Here is a 23,119-nt window from a genome sequence, read left to right as displayed (position 1 = left end):
CTTTTAAATGTTGGACACGAGATCATGGTTTTTCTTTTATTCAATATATTTTTTGACAATTTAATATTTAAGAATATATTTTCATTGAAATATTATTAAAAATATTAAGAATTATTTAAAAATTGAAACCATATTTGTTAGCGAACGTGTCTACATATAAATCTGAATACGGTTAATCGGAGTCAATACAACATACGACACCCAATTAATAATTGAATTTAGATTTCATATAAAGTTTCTTTTAAATCAAATCTTAAGTCCAACAAATATCCGAATCATATTACACGTAAAAAGTATAAGCAATAGTCAGATTTGGATTCAGTACTTTGATCTGATTGGACAATATCCGACTAAGTCGGATTCAGTAATGCCTACATGGAAACCCAATTGGGCCTGTTATTATATCCTTATTACACATCAACTTTTTGGCAATGGAGGCATTTCCTATGCCTGACCTCATTAACAAAGTGGAAGTAGGCGTGGCGCAGCAAGCCTAACTTTTTAAAACAATAAAGATGTCACTAAGATAGATGAAATGATATGCTTAGGTATTAGGGTTGCACTTAAACTTATCCAAATAACAAGTAGGGCTATAGTTACGGTAAGTTTCTTGCTACACGGAGAAGTTCACTTCGCTTCCCTCAAAGGAGGGGAAGCTTTGGGAAACTCGATTCCCTACAGTGGGAAGACCGCTTTTTCTTTGTTTTCCAAATCAACCGTCTTTTGCCCTTCACTTCTTACAATTTTTATATTAAAAATAAATTTTTTATAATAAGCTTGCATGTTGGTTTTATATCATTTTATGCTTGTGTTTATTTGCTTATATCGGTGATTCATATTGCTTTCAGTATGTTTTCTTTTCATTTTTCATGTGCTTGCATAATCACTTGACAATCGTATATCGCTTCATATCACTTTTTAACACTTGCTTCCTGATACAAACCGCTCATGGCTTGGCTTCAGCTTGTATAGTACTCGTGGAATAAGCTCAACAAGCCATACATGAAAGCTCGTGGCTCGGCTTCGGCTTGCAAAGTACTCATGAAATAGGCTCAACAGGCCATACATGAAAGCTTATGGCTCGGCTTCAGCTTGTAAAGTACTCATGAAATAGGCTCAACAAGCCATACATGAACAGTCTGTTTGGCTCGGCTTGTACAGGTTCGTTAACCAGTAATAAATATATTTTACATAAATTTTATGTCATAAGAGTATAGATGGTTAAATTGTTTGGCTTGCAAGCAATAAGTCATATAGCTTACAGCTTTGAAACAATGTAATTATTTTTGTAATTTTTAATTTTTAAAATATAATTTCTCATTGACGAGCCAGCTCAAGTTCAGCTTGTTCGCTTAATATATTTATAATCTTACTTAGAAATACATATGAAGCACAAATCGAGTTTGGCTTAGTTCTAAGAGTTAATTAATTCTACATATCTGGATGCAGATTAATGGGATTAGGACAACGTTGTTAAAATCGGCCTGAATCTGCCGATTAAGATCTCGAATAAGCCCTTAGCCTATTCAAAAGGGGTTGATTCACGTGTGATTTCCATTTTTTAAAAATATTTTTGAGGGGTTAAAAAATTGTTTAATATTTTGTTATATTTTTTATTGTTTAATGACAAGTGTCACCTGATGCTAAAAAGCTGTCGATTCACAAACAATTCGATTCCATTTGATTCTTAGGCCTTTTTAAAGAAACCGATTAACTTAGCGAACTGATTTTAACAGCATTCATCATTGGATGTGGATAGCCATAGAAAAAGCTTTTCCCAAGCCTGGATTCAATTAGCTTGGACGTAGTCTTAAAAATAATTGGGGGTCACATGGTCATCAAATCAGGCTTTAAATTAGAATGTGGTTAGCCTCATGTCAGCAACCTTGGTGGGAAAGGGACAGACAGGGGGCCGGACGTAGAACCTTGACAGATCCCGCGAAAAATGCTTAGAAATCCAATCCTTTAAATGCACGGCTTATGACAATGAATGACGATGGTGATGTTAATTAATGAAACAAAAGGTCAAGATAAGTCTTCTGCAATTCAGGGGGCTAACATAACCACGAGCTGCCGTAATGGCTAGGCAGGAGGTGGGTTTGCTATCCACAGTTTTGAAAAGGAGGCACTGCGGTTCACTGGCAATCATCATCTAAGATTAGACCGAGGTGACCTTCCTCTATAAATGATGCTTGGACCATGCCGAGTGTGGGACTCACACATTGACTCTTGACATTGTGAGGACTGGCCAAGGCTCTTGGGCGTTAAGGCCTTTAAACTATGGTTTAGAATTTAGATACCCAAGTGACTGGAGGTCTTTTTGTTTTATGAAAATAAGTATTTTCATGTAAAAATATCTTTACATGAGATTATATGAAAATTGTTTTCCTATGAAGAGAAACCCGATTGTTTGGTTCACAGAGGGTGAAGAAGTAGGATAAATAAAGATGCAGTCTGTTTTGAATTAGAAGAGAGTTCAAAGCAACGCATGGTCAAGGGACCTAGTATAGGAGCCATTAGAGAAACGGGGAATTTTTTCAAATTATAACAGAAATGAAAAGAGCAAGAAATCTAGTGTGGTCATCTATATTGGTATTCACAGAATGCACACCTGATTCAGAGATTTAGGTCACTTAACTACATTATCCAACAAGCTGTTTGTTGAAGAAGAGCTCTGTTCACTAAACCAAGGTTCCTGCACAGACATTGGCGACCTCCCGTTCACTTCTGTGGGGATTCCGATCACCATGTGAGGAACTGCATTTACGCTTCCCGCAAGTTTCTTCTTTACTGGTAGTTGAGACCTCACCGATGACATTGAAGAGCACGGGGACATTGCGTAATTGTTATCATTGATGCTGAATCTGATCTGATCAAGCTCGACGGAGACCTCAAGCATTGATGGTCTCATATCCCTGTGGAAAGCAAGGCACCTGAAAGCGAGCTCTGCCACCTTATGAACAGATGAAAGAGTCCATGCATCCTTGTGTGGTTCAAGAAAAGGATCAATTATCTCATCCACACACCCCTTCCCAATCTTATCAATAGCAAGCGCAGCTAAATTGACCTCACTGTGATTTCGAGAGAAATCCACCACCTTCATAGCAGTTATGATCTCCACGAGTACCACACCAAAACTATAAACATCACTCTTATCTGAAAGATGAAAGTTTTGATGGTACTGAGGGTCTAGATAGCCAGGGGTCCCTTGTGGGGCTGTGGAAATATGAGATGTTTCTGTTGATACCATTCTTGACAGCCCAAAATCAGCAACTTTTGATTTGAAATTGTAATCCAAGAGAATGTTGCTGGATTTGATGTCTCTGTGATAGATTGGTGGGTCTATAGCAGAGTGGAGATGAGCAATGGCATGCGCTATTTCAGCTGCAATCTCCACTCTGACAGACCAAGGGAGACCTTTGCCCCTCTCCCGCTGCAAATGCTGTGCAAGAGTTCCATTCGGCATAAACTCGTAGACCAGGATCTGCTCGTCTCTTTCAATGCAACAACCTAATAGCCGGACCAGGTTGGGGTGGCTGACTGATGAAAGAAGCTTGATTTCATTCATGACCTGTTCAATTCCATCAGTGTCTCTGTGTCTGATTTTCTTAATTGCTACCCATTCACCGTTATGCAATTTTCCTGCATAAACTGTGCCATAGGCCCCAGTCCCTAGCCTCTGTTTTTCTGAGAAGCCAGTTGTGGCTTTTTCTATCTCTCTGTAGGGGTAAAATGGCACTTTGAAAGAACCGGCCGACAACATTCGTTTAGCACTCGTTCGGGACTTCAAAGATGAGCGTCGTCGTTGAAGGAAGAAGAACAGCAACCCAACCAAAACCATCACCGAAGCTCCAGCAACAAGGCCTTTGGAACAGTGAAACAATAGCAAGGAGGCAGTCATTTGTTGTACTTTGCAGAGAAATTATTTTCAACCAAAGCAAAATTTTAGAGCCTATACACTAACAATAATCTAAACACCTTCCTTCTCTAAAAGAATCAGGACCAACTATGTCCCCAATGCAAAATCTTTCACCTCTTTTTGGTACAAAGAAATATCAAGATAAAGCAGGTCAAAATGGTTCCTGACAAACCCCAATAAAAGAAAAAAGAAAAAACAACTCTAGCAGCTTTAACATAACCATGCATGTCTCTAAATACTTGAAACCACCTACCTTCTCTGATTAGAAGAAGGTAGCCGATTCAAACCCCACAAGCCAAAAGGAATATATTGACAATGAAATTACACTCCAAGCTCAAAAAAGGCTAGAGCTAGAAGGACCAAATTAAGTAAAAAAGATGAAGCTGCAACACTTGGATAATTATCAATCTCTGATATTCACAGACATATGCTTAGCATAAAGATGCGAAAATTTAAGATGCGAAAATTTAAGTTGAATCTCTTAAAGCAAAACCTTTGCAGTAGCAGAACACCCAAATTAACTGGGAAAAAAAAAACATGACAGGTTTCCCTTACGCCGAAAGCCTAATCAAAGGCCAAGAAAAAACAGTCGCTTATTCAGTAGAGACTGAAGAAAAAGAAGAACAAAAAACATTATCACGCCTAGCTAAACGAAATTTGGAAAATAGAAGAATAAAACTCAAAAGAGATTGACAGGCATCTTGAGCAATACCTCCAATTAGAACACCAACTCTGGTGGTACCCCCACATAGGCCAGACATGTATTTTGAAGCGTTGCACTTGGAAGAAACTACAAATAACAACCAATAAAAAACAAAACTAATCAATGAATTATAGGAAGTCCTCCTTGACCCCACAAACACGAAAAAAATCTTAGGAATTGCTGAGCAAAAGAATGCACAGTTTCCGGCGGACGACTTACTTTTCCGGCAGCCATCTCCGTCCCTGAATCCGTCCCCCACGAATCCATTATTACAGCTGCATCTAAAAGCTTTCCGTCCATTGAACGGAGAGCAAGTCGCATTCGGGGAGCAGGCCGAACAATCGTTGCCCTCCAACCACCAACCTAATTCCAACGTCTGAAAGTCCAGAGACAACGCCACACTCTTCCCCTCCATCGCAAGAGACGTCAACAATTTCTCGCATTTCAATTCCGATAGAAGCGTTTGGTTCATGAAATCACCAGAATCATCGGAGAAGAAGCTGATGTTCATGAAATTGCAGTTGATTCCGAGGCGATTGGCCACCAGAGGACCAGAGAAGACCCAGCTCGCGTTCTGCGAGCTGCAATTGTTCAGCAGAAGGCCGTTTCGGGCCGTCAACGCATGCGATCTTCCGAAGAAGCGCTTCCATTCTCCGAACGGACGGCTGCAATTCACCGGAAAACCGAGTATGAAACTGTCCGCCGTGAAATTCAGAACGGGGAAGCTGTGGAAGGTGATGCTGCTCCTTTCGTCGCAATCCAATCCAATCTTGCACCCGTCTGAGAATCCGAACGGGTAAGGGACGATTTTTCCGGAGCCGCACCGGCGATTGCATTTCTCGGCGGCGATCGACGGCAGAAGCAGAGCGGCAGATACGAGGAGAAGAACGATCGATTCTGAGCTTGACAATTTCATCTTCAACGGCGAGGACTCGTCGAAAAACTTCATTTTTAGGCCGAAGATTGGGCTGAAACGGAAGAGGCGTTTCCTTTTTCGGCTGAAGATCGACCGGAGAAAGCAAAAAACTTCCGTTCAAGATCAAGATCAAACAGAGAAAGGCAAAATCTTCTGGTTTTGAACCGCAGGCAGTGCAAAGATCGCCTTCCTGGAGAAGTTTTCCGAAACTTCACAGAAAAATACCAGCCGCACTCTTAACAATCGCAGTGTTTCCATTGAGAAACCAAGACAGAACAGGTGCAGAAAATCTCCAGAAACGAAGGCTAGCCTTCAAATTCACACTGCTGACCGAAGAAGCACGGTTTCGTATCAATCGAACCAAACACGCTTCAAAAAGGAAAGGAAAAAACGCAAATTTTAGACATAAATGATCATAAAAACCCGATTTTTTCCCGCCATCTGGCCTAAAATCGCTCAGAACACCAAAAAAACTCCGATTTTCAAGTAAATCTCCGCCAGAAACACAGAAACCGAAAGACTATCAGCAAACGACGCGACTCACTCCCCTTCCCGACTAAAACCAAACGAAAAAACTCAAACTTTCGAACAAATAAACCCACAAAACACCGAAAAAAACAAAAAGAAAAAAAAAAAAAACTTGAGAACAAGAATTCCACCACCTCCTCTTCTTCTCTGAATTCCTTCAGAAGTCTCAGACAAGTAAGTCCTCCACGAATCAGGACGAAAGAGACCTCATTTCGGAACTCGCAGCATTGAAGATATTTCCCCTCTTTAACAGTAAACCAAACAAAAGGACAGAAAGGAACAGAAAAGAAAGAGAGAAAGCGTGAATCACGCCTCCTCTCTTCATTGAGCGCACCTAAACGCCATGAATGAGTCTGAACACTTCAATTATTCTGACTAGAAAAAACAAAGCAGAAATCTCGCTGGGTTTTTAAGGAAGAGGACGAGAGATTTCAGTCATCTCTTCTCATTTTTCCTTTTTTTTTTTTAAATTAAAAAATACAAATTCCTCGTTTCTCCCTTTCTCGTCCCCTTCATCAATGAGAGCGTGGTGGAACTCTTTTCATTTCGGGACCAGCATTTGTTCCTAATCTCCAAAATATACCCTTCATTTTTTTAATTTTCTGATATCTGCCATTTATTTTCTGGAAACTACTAAACGGGCACCTATGTATACCAATGTTGTAGAATCAGTTTTTAAATCGAATCAATTTTCAGAAAAGAAAAATACAAGCATCTGAATCGAATTTGGTTGATTAAAAACCAAGTTATTAAAAAAATTAAAAGTTTATATATAAAGGGTGCATCAGGTCGATGCAGATCATCTGACAATTTACCGTCACAGCTTCATCCGATGATGTTCATCCATGTGATGGACGGCAGGCAGAATGCCATGGACAGATAGGTTGTCTCTTGAATGGGTTTCACAAACTTTTTCAAGAGCCATTCAAGACTTAGTTAAACGGCATTTACAGTGCAAAAAATGAATGCCTGAAACAAAAAGAAACAATAATGCATATGATCTGATGCACTCTCTCTCTCTCTCTCTCTCTCTCTCTCTCTCTCTCTCTCTCTATATATATATATATATATATATATATATATATATTAAATTAGCCAATCATAAGAGAAGAGCAGATTTTTTTTTTTTGAATTTATAACCTAAATAAAACCGCACCCAGCAAGAAAACCTGGTTGTGCCCAAACTTATGAACGTCGTGCCAGCAGCATAAAACTCCAAGACTAAGACTCATACCACAGCAGCTTATGCTATGCATTGACTTGCGCAGAAGGGCAATGCCTATGAGAATCGAGCCTTGACTGTCCCTCAAGCAGCCAAGGCCCCACCCCCCTATGCCTAGGGGTGGCAAATCTGACACGACCCGCCAACCCGCTTCTTAGCCGGGTTCGGGTTTGGCTTAAACAGGTTCATGTTGTAAATGGGTCGACCCGCCTAACCCGTTTATTAAATGGGCTGGGTTTGTGTTAGGGGTATGCCAACCCGCCTGACCCGTTTGATAAATGGGTTAGGCGGATGGGTCAACCCGTTTACCCGAACCCGACCACCAACCTGTTTACCCGACTCTGACCCGACCCGCCAACCCATTTGTCTGTTAACCCGAACCCGACCCGCCAACCCGCCCGCCAACCCATTTACCCGAACCCGACCCACCAACCCGTTTACCCGACCCGACCTGAGCCATTTATTAAACGGGTTAACCATGTCGTGTCAGGTTACCCGTTTAATAAATGGGTCGGGTTTTCGTTTGCCACAGCTGACCCGTTTAAGAAACGGGTCGGGTTCATGTTGGCGTATGCTGACCCGCCAACCTGACCCGATTGCCACCCCTAACTACGACAACCTCAGCTAATTCGGTCTGGCTAAATTAGATTTTGATACCCTTATCTTTTTATTAAGGAAAATAAGTATTTTTCAATAAAAGATAATATGAAAAGCTAAAAAAATCATATTTTTTAAACTTAAGGAGGTTAAACTGGTCTCTAAGGAAACCTAGGTGCTTATAAAAAAATATGAAACATGAAGCTCGTTTTTGAGATTTAGGGTAAACATTTGCCCTTTAAGTGAAAGTTTTCCTTTTCTTATGCGAGAAGACCATTTCTTTCTTTTTGTGCTTTTGTTTAATTAATTAAAAAAAGAAAAAAAAGAAATGGAGGAATGGCAGAGGTTTTCAGATTCAACTAAGACAGTTCTACCACGCCAAAATTCCTCTATCCGAAGGACACAAATGCCCTATAAAAATAAGAAAATGATATAGGGAGGCAAGTGGATAGACAGGGTCCTCATCCTGGTCCGACCCGGATCCAAACCATGTTATCGGACACCACACCAGTGGTTTGTCTCCAATCCCACAATTCATGGGATGTGGTTAGAGTTTTACGCATAGTGGCAAACGTTAAAAACGACAAAAATTCGTTTTTCAAAAACTCGTTAGAATTTGAAAAAGAAATCTTAAATCTCACAATTTTTGGCAAAATATAGGCAATAAAAAATAAATTAAAAAATATTTATAGAAAAATATTAATATAAATTATTTAAAAATAAAAATACACAGTTTTTACTACAAATAGCCGTTTAGAACATAAATATTTTGTTTAAAATCATGATATTTTTGTTTTTTTCATAAATCTCATGATATTTTGAAAATCTCAAAATAAATTACAGTTTTAAACTTTCAGGCAATCTCGCAAGATATTATAGCAAGTTTTTTTCATAAATCTTGCGATATTTGTCACTATGGTTTCACTGTCGTTTGCCACTTATGCCCATAGTGACCAAAGTTTTTATCGGCAATTTCTCATTTTTCAAAAACTCGCAAGAAATTGAAAAAATCTATAAATCTTGCATTTTTTCAGCAAAATCTTGGCAATAAAAAATTTAATTAAAAAATATAAAAATATTTTTTATAAGAAAATATTATTAAAAATTAGTTAAAATAAAAATACATGATTTTTTTCACAATAAATAGCCATTTAAAACGTAAATATCGTGTTTAAATCGTGGTATTTATGCTTTTTCATAAATCTTGCAATATTTTGTAAATCTCGTAAGATATTGCCATTTTAAACTTTCAGGCAATTTCTCGCGATATTATCGCAAGATTTTTTCATAAATCTCACGATATTTGTCACACTGCTTATGCCAACCCTCCTCGTTTATCTGGGGTTGAGATTGATACTAGTATTGAAACCCCCTAATTGCAGAGTTCGGTTTCCAATTTTGTAATTCATGGGATGTAGTTAGAGTTTCACGACTGTTTACCACTGATGCCAACCTTCCTCTTTTATCCAAGCTTGGGATCAACCCTCCTTACAGTGTTCTGTCTCCAATTCCGGATCAGATCTAGAAAGTATGTAATTGGGTCTTGTAAAGCCTGGATCTGGTTACATAGAAAACGAATTTTGGGTCAGAATCAGGTCGATGTTGCCCCCCATTTTACTGTTTTTTTTTTTTGATAAGCAATCTGGGGTTAGGCTGGCCCCAACATCCATACAATCATACCATTGGGTTTTGTACTTGCAACGTCCCAATACAAAGTGACGTGCACTGACAGCTCCTATAAACAAGTGGAGCCCCCCTGTTGTTCACATTTTACTATTTCTGATATGAAAAAGACATTAATTACCCGTTTCACCCGTACCCATCAGAATATCATACTAGTTCGGATCATAATTAGCAAAACCGCGTGAACACATGGTTTTTCAGTAAAATTTTGAAATTAAAAAAAAAAAAACCATGAAACTCCTTTTTTCTATAACAATCCTGGCAAAAAGCTCCTTCATTTGAAAGATGAGTTTAGAACAAAACATTATATAATTTTTTTTTAAAGAACCTCTAATAATGGATCCAATTTATGGGATCTCAATCTTTTGTAAATCATATTGGTTCTTGGATTCAAATTCATAGTTCCTAATACCTTACTTGGATTCCTTCATACAAACGTCAGCGGCTTAATCCCCAAGCTTGTTTTTTGAAAAAAAAAATCTTTTTTTTTGGATAATCGAGGAAAAACAACTTGGCTCATCGAGTTCATTGGCATAAACCCTAAAGTTCTCCATGCCAGCAAGCGGTACATTTTTTTACCGATTTTTCCCCCAAATTTTTATGCATTTTTTCACCGTTTCTTTCAATGCAAAGCATTTTTATTTTATGTAATATTTTTAAAAAAAATTTATTGTCATTTTAGACATTGCTAACTATGGTTCAACTTAGATCCAGATCAAAAACTTGTTCTGAGACCCAAAATGAGTCTAGATATGAAACAAGACTTGTATCAAGTCAAGACTACCTTACCCCAAAGGATGTTCAAAATGGTGAAAGCATTATGCATTATGGACAGTAGTGTTGTCAACAGGTTGGATCTTCCTTGGACTCAGGTGGGTCTAGATTCAGATCCAAATTTAAGATGCTGTTACCCAATCCAAACCCAAGTCCAACTGGATCTATCACTATATATAAAAAAAAAACTTTAGCCTGGCCTTGTAAGGATCACATAATCTAGACTCAGCCCATACTGGCAGAATGATATTTTTTATTAAAAGATTGCTGATCTTAATTGGGATTCTAGTCGGACCCAAGTCTGCTATAAAATTCCATAAACCCTCACCGACTCATTGTACTAACGGGAAGTGGATCCTATAGATCCGATCAGAATTCTTAATTGGATCTCTTCATTTTTTACCAAACCAATCTTGTGAGATTTGGTACGAGATGGGATTAGGTAGGGATGACCCGAGGAAAGGGGGATCCGTCCAAACCCGCCCCCTTTGGGGCAAGAATGGAGGACATTGAAACTGAGAATGAACCAGGGATGAAGGTGAAAATCAAAACCCATGCAAGGAATGGAGGCGGGGATGAACTTACTCTTGCCCTCTCCCCCCATCTCTGATCTCCATTAATGAAATTACAAATATACTTTTTATTATATTATAAAATAATATTTAAATTCTATATATATTTTTAACCCTAAGTTCTTACCTCCTAACTCTAAACAAGTATAGTTTCGGTTTTAAAGAATGACTATTTAAATCATGTATACGAGAAAAACGAGGATCCATCCTAACTTGTTTCATTTTGGGGCAGGGACGAAGGACATGAAATGAGAAATGAACATCAAAACCCACCGGAGGATGGACCAAAAATGAATGCATGGCAAAATTTTGAGACGGGGCAGGAGTGAAAAGCTTGTCCTCCGCGCCTGCCCCGAGTCCACTGTCATCCCGAGGACTAGGTCATAACCGACCTGTTGACATGGACAGCTATAAGTGTCCCTGTTGTTTCCTAACCTGTTCAAGTTGGCTTTGAATTGTTCGGGTTGTACCAAAGATGACGACCGTGGGCACATTACACGTGCCTTTGCTGACTGCATTAAAGTAAGAACGTCATTGTTGACTTCATCGAGAAAAAAAAAATCCAATACCGATTAACTCTAGTATCGTATACCTAACCCGTTTGCAAAGGCTACGTGGCACACCTTTTGGTATGCTTGGTTCTAACTTCTAACCATAGTTACGAGAAAGCAAAAATGAATAGAGAAGCGATACCTGAATCAATGCATTTTTTCTCGATGAAGGAAGCGAGTGTTTAAAAAGCAGTATCAAAGCGTGAAGCGGAATTCATTTTGGAAACGATTATGAAAGCGTGTGAGAAGTCAAAAAAAAAAAAAAAGAAACGTGAGAAATGAATGGACAGCAAGGAGCAGAAAATGAAATAAACAAGAAAGCAAGAGAAGCGTGTGGGAATCAAGAGAGAAAACGAGTAAAAAACAGGAGAGAAGCGATTTGAGAAGCAAGAGCTAAACACGTTTTCCACAAATAAGAAGCGAGTTTCTCCTACAATTTTTTGCTTTTGGTAGAAGCATAGTGCTTCTTATTTCGATAGTGCACTTTTCTCCTTCTGAAAGGCACTTCCGATAACTGTTGTTCTAACCATGAATGCCTCACCCTCAACATAATAGAGTACCCTTAAATTAAGATCCTTCTTTTCAATGTTTGCCATCTTTATGTGCTGGTTTGAGATTTTTTTTTTTTTTACAATCTATGTGAACTACTTTTTGGCACAGCCATTAGTTCACAATCATTTTAAGAACCATTTGTGATGCAGGAGCCGGAGCATGATTCTTTTTCCTTTCCATTCAGCCGGATTTTCTCTGTTTCATATATCTTATAAGGATTTCACCTTCCTTCCAAAGAAATTGAAAGGTCTTCTTGCACTGGGTTCATAGGAACCATTTGAATATATTTTGATTATTCATGATCTTTTGTAATTATCTAGTTTGGATCCAGGTTTAGGATCATGTTTTGAATCTTATTGAATATTGAATATATCTCAGATTCATAGCGGGATTAGGGTTTCAAAGGTTTTACTTTGATTGTTATAAATATTCTTTTTAGAGAGGAGAAAGGGAGCTTGATGATTGATTATTCATAAATTTCAGTTATTTTTCAGTAATTTCGGTTATTTTTCATTAATTCTTGCTTTCGTGTATATAAATAAGGATTTGAGTTAGGGTATCAATCTGTGGGGTTCGGGAGCGATCATCTTGTTCACAATTTGCAACATCAATTTGACACTAAAAGCACAATATTTCAAAATATCACTTGAATTGAAAATGTTGCATTTTTAATGCACATTAAAAAAAATCTTGCAAAAAGTCTTATATTATTTATATTTTATATTTTTATATAACAATATTTTCTGAGAATTTCTGAAAAAACAAAAAATTGAAAATGTCATGAGGTTTTCCTGAGAACCTATTTCGTCTCTGTGACTAGGCCTCGCTTTTGGTAGAATGAACTTATGCAAAACCAAGGCGTGCATAAGTTACATCATCAAACAGTATTTGGCAGTGAATTTACTACTCATCTTGGACAAATAGTTTTTACTCTCCTCTATATCTACTATTATAAAAGCAGAAGCATGATAATCAAGGCAAAACTTTTTATAATATAACAAATAATGACAACCAATCGCCACTGTAAATTTGGGACATCACATTCACCTTAAATGCTTACCAGCTGTGTCACAAAGACCTTCGACACTAAAACGTGTGATGCGGGTTCAACTCATAAGTGCAGAAATTTTATGAGAAATAAGACACAATTTGTTTAAATTTGTTAAGGAGATGTAAATCATAGGATAAAAGTTGGGTGGCTGAAATGGAAAAGTGCAACTGAAGTGTTGTGTGATCGGATAATGCCATTGCGGTTGAAGGGGAAGTTTTATAGGACGACTATTAGGCCTGCTTTACTATATGGTACGAAATGTTGGGCTGCCAAGAGACATCATATTCAAAAAATGAGTGTAACTGAGATGCGTATGCTGAGATGGATGTGTGAAAATACTATAAAAGATAATATTCAGAACGAGGAGATACTTAAGAAGGTAGGGGTTGCACCTATTGAAAATAAGATGAGAGAGAATCGTTTACGGTGGTTTGGATATATTCGGCGAAGGCCTAATGATGCTCTAGTTAGAAGGATGGAGAAATGAGAAAATATATTAGTTAAAAGAGGTCGGGGTAGGCCTAGGAAGACATGGATGAAGGTGATAGGAAATGATATGAATGCTTTGAACCTCACCGAGGACATGGCATTGGATAGAAATGATTGGAGGAGAAGGATTCATGTGGAAGACACAGAATGATTTTATTTTTTGGTTCATATCGCCGACCCCAATTGTTTTGGGATGAAGGCGTAGTTGTTGTTGTAATAAAAAATTTATATTTTTTATATTTTAATATTAAAAATATATTTTTATTGAAATGAAACTAAAAAATATTAAAATATTCACCATACATGTCAGTGTCCATGTCCATGTGTTCGAGTTTGTGCGCTTGTCTCACCAGACACACTACCAAAATGGCCTTTGTAGCATAGCTTACCATATAATTAGGCATCTCTCTCCCTCATTGTCATCTAATCAAATTTCATTTTCACTTTAAATAATTTCCATGTAAATTAAGTAACAATAGATTTCCTTCTTAACTCAACACAAATGTTTTGTCATCAAGTTTTTTGTTATTCTTTACCAACAATTTTTTTATTAATGTCTTTATACTTCGCAAAAATACACAAAGTATGCCTGAAATGTTTTAAATTATACTTTCGCTCTTGGGATAAGTATTTCATATAAACTTTTTTTTTAACCATATCAGTAATCTTATGAGATCCAGCCAATCATATGGATTGGGTCCGTGATCTAGTTTTTATTACAGGAACAAATCACCACTTTAGTTACGTTCCAAATGCTCCTGAAAATTCTTGCTCTTTTACATGCCAAAAGAGGGAGTGGCATATGGCCCTCTTTTGGTGTCCCCAATATAAAACTCCACGAGTACTCTTCCTTGCCCACCCAAAGATATATTTTTTCAGCTGGCATCAACCTTACGGCAAGGAACCGATTATCAAATTCTTGATGTTCTTCAACTAGAAGACCTTTTGCCAACTCGCTTAGCCAGTGTGTGTGTGTGCGCGGGGGGGGGTCTCTTGTGTGGGCTTCAGTCTTTCCGCAAATAAGATATACCGTTCGGGTATCAAATTCCCGGTGTGAAGAAACCGCACTCGGCATGAAAACCTAGTCGTGCTGGCTCAGCTCCAGATTTTGTTACTTGAAATTTCTGGCTCGATCCAAAATCAAGAATTACATTATTTACGAATGTTTTCCTCTTCCCACTCCCCTTGAACACTACAATTAGGGGTGGCAATTGGGTCGGGTTGGCGTGTCAGCATACCTCAACCCGAACCCGACCCGTTTATTAAACGGGTCGGCTGTGGCAAACATGAACCCGACCCGTTTAATAAACGGGTAACCCGACACGACCCGCCAACCCATTTAATAAATGGGTTGGGTCGGGTAAACGGATTTTCAGGTTGGCGGGTCAGGTTGGCGGGTTGACGGATCGGGTTGGCAGGTAGGCAGGTCGGGTTGACGGGTTGGGCAGACGGGTTGGCAGGTTGGCGGGTTGACCCACCCGCCTAACCCGTTTATTAAACGGGTCAGCCGGGTTGGCGGGTTGGCATACCCCCAACCTGAACCCGACCTGTTTAATAAACGGGTTACGCGGGTCGACCCGTTTATTAAACGGGTTGGCTTAAGCCCAACCCGAACCCGCCTAAGAGGCGGGTTGGCGGGTCGTGTCAGAAATTGCCACCCCTAACTACAATCAATCACAAATTCACAACTCTGTATCATTCTCCCCGCCAAGCAAGGAATGCATTTTGTCAACAAATAAAATAATACAAGTTTTTACTTTATTGCCGCCCATAGAACCCCCACATGATGCCAAAAATTTAATAAAATAAATGCGTACAAAAATAAAACTAAAAATGAAAAAAATGCTCCAAAAAGTATGTAAAGCGAATCTAGTGTTGGTCTTCGAAAATGTAAAGACGTCTACTAAATTTTACCGTTCATTTGGTTGTTTGGGACGCAGGAATTCACAAAATCGTGAGAATACCAAGGGCGCTCACGTCTGCCAATTCCCCCCACCCCCCCCCCCCCCCCCCAAAAAAAAATAAAAATAAAAATTCTTGGTTGATAAGTGCTAAAGTGCCGTTTCCTTTGAAAGACTTCTTTTGTAGGAAACCGGGGGCCTGCCTAAACCCCGGTTTCCTATACAAAAGAAGTCCTCTTTCGGATACTGTGAAAGAGTCTCTCTTTCTCTTTCATATGAAAGAGAGCCTCTTTCTTAAGAAGGAAGAAACAAACATCACTATGAGCCCCCTAAATCATTTATTGAAAAGGCTTCCATTCCTTTCAAAAACCTATGTCCAGACTTCTTTTTTTGTTGAAAGGCAAGCTGGGGTTAGGGAGACCCCTACCAGTTCTACCAAAGGGCGCTCCCCTTGTCTGGTAGGAGCAATTAATGGAGGTCACCTTGTGTTGGGAAGTTACAGGTTCAAAACTCAATGATATAGTTGTATAACTGGTAAGGGTCTGTCTAACCCCAGCTTGCCTTTAAAAAAAAAAAAGCTATCAAACAAAAAGATTCTTCCCAATTCCTTTCATGCCCTTTTTAGAGATGTAAATAAACCTAAGCTTTTGAGATCTAGGCAATTACTGAATCCAAGTTAATTGGATCTAACCTAATATAATTTGGAGTCCAATGACAAAAATGCCACATCAAGACCAGATCTGATTAGCTAATATGATGTATTTTATAAATAATCGAGCCAGATAATCTGTCTGTTCAGATTCAAATGAGAATCCGCATACCAAATCCAAAATCTAATTATTAGTCAGATTTTATCAGCTTTACAGATTTAAGATCAGTCAGATATCAGATCCAAACCCGACCAAATGACTTCCCTAACCTTTTTATGATGGAGTGCGTCAAGTCATTGCTGTCAATTCCTTAGCAATACCACCTCACAAACATGTTTCTTGACTCAAGTAATTCAGAGCCAACACAGCATATGATTTACCTCCTTGACCAAACTACGGATACCCTCTCAAAGTGACTTCGACTTCTCAAAACCACCGAGGTGGTATCCCATGCGGTAAGCGGGGTCCTGTGTCAAGCTGAAGGCCCAGGATGGAATCCCTTTGTTTTAGTATGGGTTCACCTAACTCAACTTGCCTTTAAAAAAAAAAACTTTCACTTCTCAAAGGCTAATTGTCTGGTAGAAGCAGCTAATGCACGTCACCTTGTGTTGGGACATTGCAAGTTCAAATCCCAATAGTATTGTTGTATAAGTGGTAGGGGTCAGCCTAACCCTAGCTTGCTTTAAAAAGAAAACTCACTTCTCAAAGACCCAAGGCAGTTTGAACTATGTGTGGCAAAGGAGGACTCCCGAGTCAAAGGTACAAAGAAAGAGGGTGCAGTGTTTGCATTGTAACAGTGGGGCTTGTGAAAATGGGTTTTTGTGCGTTTTCGTGGAAACCCTCTGTTCCAAACTGCCACGTTTTCTACCTTTTTGACCTGATGTATATACCTCTTTGGCACTCTTGAGTGCCCCATAAGGCCTTACGACTTAAGGCCCCCGTGTATTCGAACCCTCTCTTCCCCTCTTGTTGTACTTTGCTTTCAAGTATCTATAAAGAAGCTTTTTGCATCCTTATCTCTGCTATCTTTGTGCTTGTGCATGCGCGTACTCTTGCTTTCGCTCGTACGTGTGTGTTGTGTATTACTTGTGCGCTTAAAAGGCCTGCTTTCGGTGTTTGCAAATTCCCGAAGCTACGTCGCAGGGGCTTTCGCTTCTAAGCCCGTGACAAGTTGGTACCAGAGCCTTGTCGACATTGGGATTGACAATGGCACCAAAAAAGAATGTCATGACCCCCTCAGGCAGTGTGGTTCCTGCTGAAGAAGATTTCATGATCGATGATCGGGTGTCAACCATCTCGCGCGATGTTGCAGAGCTGACTGAGACAATGACCAACATGGAGAAGTTGGTTAATGAAACTTGTGTCACTTTTAATGATCTTAATGCAGAGATCAAGACAACGGTAGAGTGAGTGGAAGACTCGGTGGAAAGTTTTGTCACTAAACTTAACTACTCGGTGGAGGACTTTTCCACTAGATTTGATAATCTGTTAAGTCGGTTCAACATCATGGCTGCTGAATTGGATGTTGTTCGACGAAAGAATGAATAATTAGAGCGGCAATTGAGGATTGCCCCGGCTTGTGGCGTTGCGACATACATGGATAGACCACGTTACAAGCTACCTGAGTCAGCAAAGTATAAAGGCACGTGGGACTCAAAGAATCTTGAGAATTTTATCTATGAGATGGATCCGTTTTTAGAAGTTGCGAGGATAGAGGAGGATGCAGATAGGCTGCGGACCGCAACAATGTACTTTGCGGATAAAGCGACTCTCTGGTGGAGACGTCGCTTGGGTGATATTCGACGGGGATTGGTTGCTATAGTCTCGTGGGAGGATGTCCAAAAGGAATTGCGAGACTACTTTCTACCTAAAAATCAAGAGAAAATGACCCACAAAAGGTTGTTGGCGTTGAAACAGATAGGGTCAGTGCATGACTATATCAAGGCATTCTCTTCGATAATACTAGAAGTTGAGAGGATGGATGATCAGGATCGGTTGTTCTATTTTGGCAACGGGTTAAAAGGATGGGCAAACCAAGAACTCATTCAGCACGACCCTGCAACGCTAGCTGAGGCGCTTGTGGTTGCAGAAAAACTTGCCGAGCTTGATAAGAATGACCCCACATTTCAAGGCAGACAACCGAGAAATGATCGCAACAATCGAAGGGACAACCGAAGGAATGACCAAGGACAAAATGCTGGTCAGGGGAACCAGCAAAATCATGGCCGACAGGATGGCCAAAACAATAATCAAAATTGGAATAACTTTCAGGGTGGCAATTATCGTCGTCATGACTGCCGTATCTGCCATGGGAATCATTAGCAGGATACATGTCCCAACAGAAATCGCGGTCAAGGGAATGAAGATAACTGCTCACCCTGAGCTGCGAATGCCATTCAGGGTGAGGAAGATGATCAACCTGCAGATGCGCCAACAATTAACGCAATGCACATGATGAACGCAGTAAAGGTCACAATTGTTGCGAAACTGACAATATGTAAAGAGTTGATGTACTTGAAACTTCTGCTCAACGGAAGACTTACCAAGGCATTGATAGACACTGGTGTCACGCATAACTTCATCTCGCGTGAAGAAGCAGAACAATTGGGATTACAGTGGGAATGAAAAGAGACCCGCATGAAAGCGGTTAATTTGGAGGCTAAGGCCATCTACGACATCGCTTGTGATACACCAGTGCAGATCCATAACTGGTTGGGAAGGATCACTTTATCAGTCGCACCTATGGATAATTTTAAAGTCATCCCTAAGATGAAATTCTTGAGAAACAACAAGGCAGTGTCGATGCCCCACCTCAACGTTATCAGTTTTGAGAGTGAGAATCAGCTTTGCATGGTTACTGCGATAGCAGGAAAGCCCTGTGAGCGCTTAGTGTTTGCGCTCCAGTTGAAGAGAGACATAAAATGCGGTGACGAGACTTTTCTTGTCACAATCTGCGTTACGGATGAGGCAGAAGAAGTCGCGGATGTCCCAGAGGCCTTAGTGCCAGTATTAAAGGAGTTTGGCGATGTTATGCCCGCCGAGATGCCGAAGAAGCTACCTTCAAGACGTGAGGTAGACCATCAGATTGAACTAGTACCGGGTGCACGACCACCGGCAATGACTCCTTATCGCATGGCAATTCTTGAGCTGCAGAAATTACGCAAACAACTGAATGATATGCTCGAAGCGGGGATTATCCAACCATCCAAAGCTCCCTTTGGAGTACCCGTGTTGTTTCAAGCGAAGCATGATGGGTAAAAGCGGTTGTGCATCGACTATAGGGCACTGAACAAAATGACGGTGAAGAACAAGTACCTGCTTCCTTTGATCGCGAACTTGTTTGATCAGCTTGGAAAGGCGAAGGTCTTCTCTAAGTTGGATTTGAGATCTGGCTACTGGCAAGTAAAAGTTGCAGAAGGGGATGAGCCAAAGACTACCTGTGTAACCCGATATGGGGCATTCGAATTCCTTGTCATGCCCTTTGGCTTGACGAACGCGCCCGTTACCTTTTCAACCTTAATGAATAAGATCTACCCGCACCTTGACAAGTTTGTCGTCGTGTACCTGGATGACATAGTGGTGTACAATGACTCGATGAAGCAGCATGTTCAATACCTTCAGATTGTGTTTCAGACTCTGAAGGACCACGAGTTGCATGTCAAGCGGGAAAAGTGCTTATTCGGCCAAAAAGAAGTCCATTTTCTTGGGCATATTATGGGAGGAGACACTCTCAAAATAGACCAAAGGAAGATTGAGGCTATTCAAGCATGGGAGCCACCCTCTAAGGTTCCAGAGTTACGCTCCTTCTTGGGGCTTGCAAATTATTACCGACGCTTCATCAAGGGATATTCGCAGATTGCTACTGCGCTCACAGATCTGTTGAAGAAAGACATACCATGGCTATAGTCTGATGTCTGCCAGAAGGCTTTTGATGGGTTGAAGCATGCCCTGGCGGAGGAACCAGTGCTAAAGTTGCCCGACTGTCGGCAATTGTTTGAAGTGCAGATCGATGCGTCTGACTTCACTATTGATGGGGTGTTGCTCCAGGAAGGACATCCTATTGCATTTGAAAGCAGGAAGTTGAACGACGCGGAGCGCCGATACACTATGCACAAGCGCAAGATGTTGGTGGTCATGCACTGTCTTCACACATGGAGACACTATCTTTTAGGGTCGCAGTTCGTTGTGCGCACTGAAAACATTGCGACAAGATACTTTCAGACTCAGAAGAAGCTGAGTCCAAGGCAAGCGTGCTGGCAGGATTTCTTGACAGAATTCGATATGGCCCTCGAATACAAGTCAGGCAAGACCAATGTTGTGGTTGACGCCATGAGTCGGAAGGCGGAACTCACAGCTTTGCTCGCTTGGGATGGCAGTGTAAGCCAACCAACGAGCGATCTTCTCGAACAGGTGCTAGAAGCTTCAAAAAGTGACCCGATAGCTCAACAATTGATCGCATTGGTGAAGGAAGGAAAAACGCAAAGATTTTGGCTAGAGGATGATTTACTCCGCGCAACGGGCGACCGTCTATATATTCCGCGACAGGATACCTTGAGGAGGCACTTGATGCACGAGTGTCACGATACTACCTAGGTGGGTCACCCAGGGCAACAAAGGACTTTAACGTTGTTAGAACGCGTGTTCTACTGGCCATAGATGCGCGATGATGTAGATGCTTATGTGCAGACTTGCTTGATTTACCAACAAGACAAGCCCATCAATCAGAGACCCGGTGGACTACTGGAGCCCTTATCTGTGCCAAGTCGTCCGTGGAAGTGCATAACCATGGATTTCATTGTAAGCTTGCCGCAAGCACAAGGCTGTAGTTCGATCTACGTGGTTGTGGATAGATTCTCGAAGTATATTGTCTTCGTGCATGCCCCTGTCACCTGCTCATCTGCAGATACTGCGAAGTTGTTCGTGCGAAACATAATCAAATATTGGGAAATTCTTGAGAGCATCGTCAACGATCGTGATGCACGTTTCACTGGTAAGTTTTGGCGAGAAGTGTTTTGCTTAATGGGGACCAACTTAGATTTCAGCACAAGTTTTTACCCCCAAACTGCTGGACAAACAGAAAGAATAAATGGTATGTTAGAGGAATACCTGCGGTACTTTGTCAGTGCCAACCAAAGGGATTGGGTTGATTTACTTGATGCGGCTCAATTCTGCTACAACCTCCAAAAGAGCGAGTCCTCCAGCCACATTCCATTTGAAGTCACAACCGAACAACAGCCGCAGACTCCACACTCCCTTGTTGCACGAGGACGTGGCAAAGCACTTTATGCATACCAGTTCGTCAGGAACTGGCAAGATCAGACGGAGTTGGCAAAGGCATACCTAAACAAGGCGACCAAGCGCATGAAGAAATGGGTAGATGAGAAGCGTCGTCCAGCAAAATTTTGTGTTGGAGACAAAGTATTGTCCAAGCTCTTTCCCGACCGTACAGTTGTCCTTCAGGGCCACCACCGAGGTCTTATCCACAAGTATGATGGACCCTTCACCATTATCAAACGTGTGAGAAACTTGGCGTACTGGCTGGACTTACCAGCAAACTTTCAAGTGCATTCGGTATTCCACATATGTAACCTGAAGTTGTTCCACGAAGATGAAGGAGATCCTCAATGGAGCATGCCTCAACGTGCTCCGATCCCGCAACGGGCTCCCTCAACAGTCAGTGTACCAGGCAGAGAGCCAGAGGTCATCCTCAACCATTCCAACAACTATCTAGGGGAAATCAAGAAGTACTTAGTGCAGTAGAAGGGATTGCTAGAATGTGAAGCCACCTGAGAGAAGGTCAGCAACATGTTTTAGCATCGACAGCTTGTAGAAGACTGTCATGAACAATTGGCGTCGAGAACGACGCTAACTTAAGCGGATGAGTGTGTTTCAGACCACCATATTTTTCACCTTTTTTGCTCTCATGTATATACCTCTTTGGCACTCTTGAGTGCTCCACAAGGCCTTACGGCTTAAGAACCCTGTGTATTCGAACCCTCTCTTCCCCTCTTGATGTACTTTGCTTTCACGTATCTATAAAGAAGCTTTTTGCATCCTTGTCTCTTTGCTATCTTTGTGCTTGTGCATGCGCGTACTCTTGCTTTCGCTCATGCGCATGTGTTGTGCATTGCTTGTATACTTAAAAGGTCTGCTTTCAGTGTTTGCAAATTTCTGAAGCTATGTCGAGGGAGCCTTCGCTTCTAAGCCCGTGACACCCTCAATGAGACGTTGAAAACTATAAGTGAGAAAGCTGTCCTCTGATCATAAAGGGCTTGGGATAGGAAAGAAAACACAGGCATAAAAGTGATTTTGGTAAAGATTGCATGCATCACTTAAACTTGTTCATGTGGACCTCTAATGACACACCTAGGGATGTCAATGGGTAGGATGTAACCAGACATCCGAATCTGGGTAGTAGGATTCCATAGCTAAATTCAGATCCAATTAATAACCAGATTCAGGTTTGGCATCAAATTTTGCATTCATCTTCGAACTGGAACCGGAACCCGACTACTAAAACCTGAATCCAGTTAAGTGTAAAAACTAGTGGGATCTGAATTCAGTTTTAAATAATTCTATTAAACTCCGAATCTGATTAGGTCGGACTCCGTAATGCCTAAATCCGACTTGAGTCTGACCCATTTACATCCCTACCAACACACCCCATGAAGTAAAGCTAAGAGGCAAGTCTACATGGGCTCTACCTTTCTGGCTAGGGTTCACCGTAGTTCATGACCTGACAAGGAGGGGTTTTTTAAACAACCAGAGGTCAGCCAACATGCGGTATGGTAAGGTTTACCCTTGGTGAGAAGCTAATGGCTATGGAATGGCCACCCGCATATAGACACACAACTATCATTAACCTAGACCCATGCTGGCCGAAACTAATCCCATCATTTGAAACAGGATGGGTTTCATCATACATTCAATCTTAGCCATCTAGCAGAACCATCTAGGCATGTCAGGAGATGAATAGGGATGGCAGTGGTCGGAGTGGGGGACAAGGTCTCC

General features: G+C 40.7%; 1 protein-coding gene across 2 annotated transcripts; it reads right to left on the bottom strand.

Moving 5' to 3' along the window:
• Positions 1–2,516: 2,516 nt before the first annotated feature.
• Positions 2,517–6,342, bottom strand: LOC149847909 (wall-associated receptor kinase-like 14). Of its 2 annotated transcripts, none has more exons than XM_090008311.1 (4): positions 6,201–6,342; positions 4,842–5,907; positions 4,632–4,709; positions 2,517–3,864 (listed from the first exon to the last, which is right to left on the bottom strand). In XM_090008311.1, the coding sequence occupies exons 2-4, from the start codon at positions 5,569–5,571 to the stop codon at positions 2,630–2,632; spliced, it is 2,043 nt and encodes a 680-aa protein (XP_089864437.1). In that variant the 5' UTR covers positions 5,572–5,907; positions 6,201–6,342; the 3' UTR covers positions 2,517–2,629. The 2 variants fall into 2 exon arrangements, with proteins under 2 accessions (XP_089864437.1, XP_089864481.1); XM_090008355.1 differs by having other exon boundaries at positions 4,842–5,861; positions 6,201–6,340.
• Between the last annotated feature and the right edge of the window lie 16,777 nt (positions 6,343–23,119).

This window comes from Nuphar pumila, chromosome 1 (genome assembly GCF_984573655.1).
Source record: "Nuphar pumila chromosome 1, dmNupPumi1.hap1.1, whole genome shotgun sequence".
NCBI lineage: Eukaryota > Viridiplantae > Streptophyta > Magnoliopsida > Nymphaeales > Nymphaeaceae > Nuphar > Nuphar pumila.
The sequence above is the reverse complement of the archived record's forward strand: the minus strand, read 5'-3'. Positions and strand labels throughout refer to the sequence as shown.

Coding starts and splice junctions, on each gene's coding strand:
- LOC149847909 (XM_090008311.1), bottom strand. CDS start 5,571: ATGAAGTTTTTCGACGAGTCCTCGCCGTTGAAGATGAAATTGTCAAGC. Junction 4,710..4,841: donor CGGAGATGGCTGCCGGAAAA/GTAAGTCGTCCG, acceptor TGTTATTTGTAG/TTTCTTCCAAGTGCAACGCT. Junction 3,865..4,631: donor AGTTGGTGTTCTAATTGGAG/GTATTGCTCAAG, acceptor ACTGTTCCAAAG/GCCTTGTTGCTGGAGCTTCG.